Below are 7,474 nucleotides of genomic sequence, written 5' to 3' on the forward strand. Positions count from 1 at the left end.
GCATAGTAAAATAAAAGTGTTTGGAGAGAGGAGCAAAATCTATTGACAGTGGGATTTGGGTTGTCAAGTTTGGGATACCAAAACTAAAATTTGGGTTGAAGATTTCTAGTTGTCTGCAAGCTTATGGGTGACCAATAACAACCAATAACAAATTAATGGCAAAATAATCGCATTATTCAGTCTAAAATCACAATCAATCATAATATTCAGTCTAAAAACAGAATAATCACATTGAAGCTGAAGGGATATTGGATAACTTACCAGTGAGAGTCCACGGTTCCATCGTCCATGCCGACCAACTCTGACAAATTCCGACAACAAAGCTTCTCCGTTTCTTCCCTCGTCTCTTCGCTCCTCTTCTCTCTTTTGAATTGCAACAAGTCTCTCAGATCAATTGTTTTCTTTTCTTTTTTTAATCTTAGTGCTTTGTTTGAACAAACTTCTCCAGCAAGCCTTATAGGTTATATATTTGTAAAAGTTTCATATTTTACACTTTGACCCATTAAAGTTTCTAAAATTTTGCTTTCATCTTGACCTAATTTAAAAAATACATATACATGAAATTTAAAATAGATTATTATATATGTTAACTAAGGGGTTGTTTGGGATGACCTAAATAAGTGTACTTTTTATCTTTTTACGAAAAGATGTGCAGAAAAGTAGAGAGGTGATGTGATGAAAAAAAGATAAAAAGATGAATTATTTTGCAATTGCCGAACTTGGCCTAATTCTTAAAAAAAAAAAAAAAAAAATTCTAAATAGTTTAAAAAATTGGGGGGCTACTCTATATAATTTTGACATTATCTAAAAAAATTTTGGGGGTTCGAACTCCTATAATTTTAAATTATTTTAAAATTTTTAATATAATATATGATATTTTTTAATTTTTTGGGAGTGTGGCCGCCCCCACTACAGGAAATATATGATTTAACGGCGTTTATTTAACGGCGTTTTTTTAAACGCCACTATTTGTAATATTTAATGACATTTTATAAACGTCACATTTTGTTTTTATTAAAACGGTACCGTTTAAGTAATGAAGTCGTTTGAAAAGCGCCTTCGAATGTGTTACACTGTTTCTCCTCTCTGTCTTCAAGCCCTCAAATCTCTCACAACTTATTTGAATCTGAGAAACCCTAGAGTCTCAAAGAAACCGATCCCTCAAATCTCTCACTCTCTCGCTATCTCTCTCTCTCTCTCTAAGCCCTTCAGTTCCTTCAACTTGATTCAACCTTCTTCAGCTCGGTGATTCATCATTCGATCGATCCAATCTCAGAATGATTTTGATTTCAAAGCTCCACCGCCACCGCCATCACCATCTGCATCTGCATCTGCATCGCCTACTCAGTTTCGAAATCGATTTCGATTTCGATTTCAATCCAATCTCAGTTTCGTCGATTCTTCTCTCTCGATCTCTCTCTCGATCTCTGTCTCTGTCTCCCTCTCTCTCTCGATCTCTCTGGATCTCTGTCTCTCTCGCACAATCCAATTTGGTTCAAGTTGAAGAAGAATCTCCTTCCACTAGAGACCATCTATCAAGATATAAACAGAATCCTCTCTCCAGTTCAGCAGGATTCTTCTAGTATAGAACCTCAGATACAAAAAGCAGATTCACACTCGGAAATGCCAACTGAAATTGCAGGACCCAATTTGCTGTCAACACTGCAGGGAGACGAACACAAGTCTGGTCCAGAGGCAACAACAGATGTAATTTCTTCTGTCTATTGCTCTCGTACACGCACTTGAGTTACCTTTGCTCTCGTACACGCACTTGAGTTACCTTTTATTATAAAGTCTTGCATAATGTTGAGTATTGACTGTCTTTTTCTATCTGGATTAATTTATCTATATAAAACAATTATTCATTACACTTCTGGGTTTCCAAGTATACTCACATATCTTAATTTTAATTTCCATTTTCAAAAATTAGAGAGAGAAGTATCTGGAGGTTCATACTTGGATCTTTGACTTTGATGATTATATATAAGGCCTTTTTTGGTTTTACTTTTGATGATACTGCCCTCTTTTTATTGATTTTATTGTGTAAATGAAGTATCTGCTGCTCAATATTCGAGCATTACAGTGGACATATATTACATTATAAAGCTGAGCAATCTTGATTTTTGTTTGTTTGGTACTTAACAATCTTGAATCTTCCCATACATGTGTTGTGAGGCCAATTTATTTTTTCTGAATCTTCCCATACATATATTGATGCAAGTAATTTAATAATACCAACCTTAGCCCATACTTTAAATAAATGAAAATCAGTTAGCACAAAAGTATATGCATTTATTTTTAAATAATGTTAACTCTATTAAATTGTTTATTTGAGATCTTTGTTCTCTATTAGGCCAAAAATGAGTGAAAGTCGCAATGCTCCCCGTTTAAATGAGAGGATCCTATCATCTTTATCCAAAAGATCAGTTGCTGCACATCCTTGGCATGATCTTGAGATTGGTACAACATAATGATTATCTTTCATAATTCAGAATAACTTGTATATTAAATTGGTGAGGATGTTAATCATTTTGCAAAATCTTTGCTGCAGGACCCGAAGCACCCCACATTTTCAACTGCGTAAGTCTTTAATCCAACAAGCATCACCAAAGGAACACAACCTTCAAGCCAAAATCTGAAAATTGTCAGATAAAATAAGACCACATTAAATTATCAAAATTTAAATCATTAGTTAAGATCACTGATTTTTCCCCCTCAAGTTTCTCTGAGAATTTCTCTTTCCCAACAGACAGCAAACATTGCAAAGACCTAGTTGTACTCAATATAATTTTGAAATCTAGCTAGCATTTCTTTTTACAAGTTTGGTCCTTCCCAGTTATGATATATGCTTACTGAACTGTCAGCTTAATTTCTTGCTACAGGTTGTCGAGATAACAAAAGGAAGTAAGGTTAAATATGAACTCGACAAGAAGACAGGGATGATTAAGGTATGAATGAACTCACAGCTGAAATTGGATGATTGTGAAGACAGGGATGATTATTAGAAATAAATTTTATTAGATCAGTAGAAATTGAATAAAATGTCGCCTTCAAAGTGTTTGCGGCTTTGAATAAATTAAAAGTTGATTGTCACACAACTCACAAAGTCTGGTGCACTATTATTTGAACTAATTGGTACATGAGGCATCCATTGGGTTGATTAGTTCTGTTGGGAACCATTGTAGTGCAAGGTTCACTTCCAATTTCTCCTTTGCTTTGGCCATTGTTGTTACGATTATAATGGGGTGAATTGTTGCTGTTTTATAATTTGTGGGAACTTGAAAGAAACATGACCTATATGTCCTTTGTTTTTCTTGGGCTATTATAACTGTGAGACCCATGATATGCACATTCAAACCTTTCACTCTATTAATGATAGCTTGTTTAGTTTTTTGATTGGTAGTATTTTGCATAATCATGTTAAAATATTATTAATTCTTTCCAATACCTGGTGTGAAACTAGTGTAAACATTTTCGTATGTTTTTTAGACGACAATTAGGGAAGAGATTATGTTAAATTGATATGTGAAGTTTACAGACTTAATTTATTATAAATTAAAGATTATAAGAACCAAAATGAATAGCTGCTATACTCAGGAACCATTTGTGTAATTTACCTAATTTAAAAATGGTAATTTAATGAGATAGAAGTATATTGTAAACAGAAGCTTCAGATATCTCCCTTCTTTTAACTCAATTCCTTACATTTTTCCCCCCCGAATGATCATCATCAATTGTATCTTCATCAACTCTTTATCTTTGTTCAAATCTGTCCTCTCATTAAATGTGAGAGTAGATATATGTATGTGTGTGTGTTTGTGTTTGCGCAACTTGAGAATCCTAAAAAATGTTCATTGGAGCAGTGAGCTGCAGTTTAATGTTTGCAATATCTTGCAGGGATTCTGAGATCATTAAGAGATGTACCACCAGCTCACTACACCGTCAAAATTGAGTATTTCTCGTCATTTCTCAACTCTAAGATTGAAAATCTTGAATCTGGTGTATTTGAAGCTGGCGGCTATAAATGGTTGGCATTAAATGCTCTCTTATTAGTTTCCCTGTCAATATCCCACTGTTTCTCTACTTTAGATTCTTCTAGTCTTGCACACTCTTGATCCTCTTTTTCTGATTCAGGAAATTGTCTCTTTACCCAAATGGAAATAAGAAAGGGAATGCGAATGGTCACATTTCTCTAGCCATGCTGTGTATGTGCTGGTTATGTAGTACATACAACTACATTTTGTTTCTTTATGCATCAAAACCATCAAGCTCTCTTACCCTTAACTCCTTGATATTAGTTCCTTTGCAGAGTGGCTGATGTTCTCTCTGATTATCTTGGAGGGATGAATGAAGATTTGATCAAGGATAACTTTGTTATTGTATATGAGCTATTTATACAAAATCTTGTTTTAGTGCTGATCGTATTTTTAAGGAAATGGTTGTAACAATTCTCAGTATAACTATCTTCCTAGAACTAGTGTTTTGGTTCAAGGAGCTGTTATAGGTTTTGTGTACATATGTCACAGGGATCTTCTATGATTTAGGATATTGAAATCAGGGTTATGTACTAGTCATGAATATTATCTTTTATATACACACATTTAGTGATCAATAACTGGATTGTTTACTCTAGTAGTTGATTAAATGGTATCTTTGATATTGGGTTTTTTTTTTTTAATAAGATGACAATTTTATGCATTATAGAGGGGCTCAAGTCCAACCTTTAAATGATTAGGACTGTTTCTATATGTGTGGATGCATGTGTACGTGCACGTTGTTTGTCTTGGCTACATCATACATATTTTGCAATTTGAACGTGGCTACAATTCTTTCTTTTTAATGATTGATATCTGGTGTTTATTTTTTTTGAAAAATTATTGATCTCTTGCCTACTCTTGTTCACTAATATTCATGTAAGCTTTATGTGGTACTTTAAATGATTCTTCTAATATTAGATTGCTTATCCTATTTGTTCCCTCTCACAACAGAGCCTAACATCCTGAGGGAGATGATACCTCCTCCAAATATTGTTAGCAAAGTGTTGAGTGTTGTGACTGGCAACAGTTCCAATGTGAGCAACACCCTTCCAGGTACAACAACAACTTGTGTTCCATGGAGGACAATGGACCTGAAACATTCAAATAATGAAGTTTATGTTGATCTTGTTGAAGAAATGGATGCAATAATAAACAGGTCTGTAGTTGAAGATTTCCTGTATCTATTTTCGTTAGATACTCTCTTGGTAATTTCAGTTTTCTTCTGTTCTTTCAATGTTGGTAATTTGAAATTTGCTGAGTTCTTAGAATGTGTTCTGGGGTTGCATGCCACTGATATCTTATTATGAAATTTGACACCGCAAGCTGGGAAACTTTTAAAGAACAAATTTATGATTTTGTAATATCAGCTTTAAGGACACTGTAAGCAGAAATATCAGCTTTAAGGGCATTTCCTGACCAGCCTTTCTTGAGAAAAGCAAATAATCCAACTTCTTAGGAATTGATTTTTGAGAAAGTAATTCTTTGTCCAAGGGAGTGGCCATCAATTTTGGGCTTCCGAATAATCATAGGTGGATTTGCTCATCTACATATTGTCTCTAAACTTATGTGGAATAAAAACGCCGCAAACTTGTTATGTTTTATATTGATTGTGTCCAAGAAATGAGACTTTAATAAATAAATAAATATATGAAGTGAATAAAAGCATTTCTATCTGACTGGTAACCACTGCTAGAATGACAGCTCCATGAACCTTGCCATGCTCCCTTTGAATCTTTTAGAGGAATTTCAAGATCAGAGTTGACTTGAAAAGCTGTCTTGCTTCTGATTACTTGGAAGCTAACTTAGATATCATGGACCATTTAATATCTGGGTTATTTAGAAACTCCTGTGCATGTCTACGTTTTTTATTGCATGTAAATTCATTACCTACTTTAATGTTTGTTTAGGTACGAGGATCCAGGCATTGCTTTACATTATGGTGGAATGTTGAGGTAGTGTATACATCATCAAAGTGTAGCAAGGTATCACGCAAGTTGAAACAAATAGACGGAGAATGAGTATTTCCTAGAATTAAACAAATTTATATCGACTTTAGACTCATGTATATATCAACCTTCACAGGGAAATCTAATGATTGGATAACAAGTTCATTATGCTTTTTGCTTTTTGCTTTTTGGGATCTGAAAATTTCCCCGAACACACAGGTTGAGGAACGTACCATTCCAATAGAGGAATTGCTTGATGGTTAAGAAGTTTTCTACACAGGAACTGCTATTGGTATTGTTCCCGTTTTTATCATTCTGACAAATTCAACTACAAAAGAAATAGCTTAATCTTATAACTTGAGATGGTGTGGTTCCTGCTTACTGTTATTTTATGCGAGATGCAGGGCATGAAGATGCTGATGCTTTGATGAAAACAAATTCAAGTACAAAAGAAATAGCTTAATGTTTGTATTACTTCTATAATATATATAACTTCTTAGTCATCAGATGCTGGCTAACGACATTGATGATTTCTCTATACTGGTTGAAGTTTGAGTATAGTGTTCTTTATGATTCTTGATCTACTCATTAATTTTTTTTTACGGGTTTTCAAGTTTACATTTCTTATTCCGATCACTAGCCAACAAAACTGATCCTCTAATTTGTTGATTTTGCACTTTATTAGGGTGCTAATCTTATGGTGTGGGTTGCAAAAAGGTTGATGGTTGATGAGCTGGAAGCAATGCTCGATGTGGTAGACCCTCATCCTCCTGGCAGATCTCTTTCCATGCGAAGGACATTTGATATGCCCGATGATCTCATCCAGAAGGAACTTGCAGCCGTTGTCGCTGAGGTCGTTCAAATGCTTGATCAAGAAAATGGTACCTTTGACCCATCCTTGTTAAGTCCATAGAAATATGGCAAAATCACCTCATTTTGAGGTCACAAAGTTCTCTCAACTAGGTGTAGGAAGGTGCACTTCTACTTGTCTTTACCCTCTCATTCAGCCCTAATTGAGAAATTTCTGAGACTTGTTATCTAGTTGGTCACGAAGAGTTTTATTGTATTGCTTTTACAGTTGAATTTACTGACCCATTGAGGGTTGTTTGTGGTGCTTAATTTTGTGTGTAAGGTTTAATTTTGTGGTGTAGCATTCTGTTTTTAGCATTCTGACAAATTCAACTACAAAAGAAATAGCTTAATGTTTATGAAGTTTTAATTTGTCAAAATGCTGTTGGTTATGAAGTTTTTAGCATTTTGACAAAGAGACGAAAGGCAACATGGCAAGTGACTATTTGTTTTGCTTCAGTCTTTTGACTAAGAGAAAACAATTTCAAAAAAAAAGAAAAAAAAGCTATAACGGCGTTTTTATAAGCGCCACTACAGTGCAACGGTCATATTTTAAAAATAGGAAAAAAATCTATCACGGCGTTTTTAAAACGTCGCTAAATAGTGGATGACGTCATTTTGTCTCTATTTATCACATTTAGT

General features: G+C 34.3%; 1 protein-coding gene across 12 annotated transcripts; it reads left to right on the top strand.

The window, feature by feature from the left end:
• The first annotated feature begins 1,077 nt into the window (after nt 1-1,077).
• On the top strand, nt 1,078-7,150 carry LOC114312679 (AP-3 complex subunit mu). 12 transcript variants are annotated; one of them, XR_014341668.1, is made up of 9 exons: nt 1,078-1,707; nt 2,354-2,460; nt 2,552-2,580; nt 2,883-2,948; nt 3,898-4,027; nt 4,989-5,193; nt 5,945-6,275; nt 6,388-6,447; nt 6,669-7,150. XR_014341668.1 is itself a non-coding variant. In XM_082890893.1 (8 exons), exons 5-7 carry the CDS (start codon nt 3,919-3,921, stop codon nt 5,991-5,993), a joined length of 363 nt encoding a protein of 120 aa, XP_082747019.1. In that variant the 5' UTR covers nt 1,078-1,707; nt 2,354-2,460; nt 2,552-2,580; nt 2,883-2,948; nt 3,898-3,918; the 3' UTR covers nt 5,994-6,019; nt 6,120-7,150. The 12 variants fall into 12 exon arrangements, 3 of the variants coding, with proteins under 3 accessions (XP_082747019.1, XP_082747020.1, XP_082747018.1); XR_014341670.1 differs by having other exon boundaries at nt 5,945-6,019; nt 6,203-6,275; nt 6,388-7,150; XR_014341673.1 differs by adding an exon at nt 4,135-4,205 and having other exon boundaries at nt 5,945-7,150.
• The last annotated feature ends 324 nt before the right edge of the window (nt 7,151-7,474 follow it).

Source organism: Camellia sinensis, chromosome 10 (assembly GCF_055761805.1).
Source record: "Camellia sinensis isolate YWXY chromosome 10, ASM5576180v1, whole genome shotgun sequence".
NCBI lineage: Eukaryota > Viridiplantae > Streptophyta > Magnoliopsida > Ericales > Theaceae > Camellia > Camellia sinensis.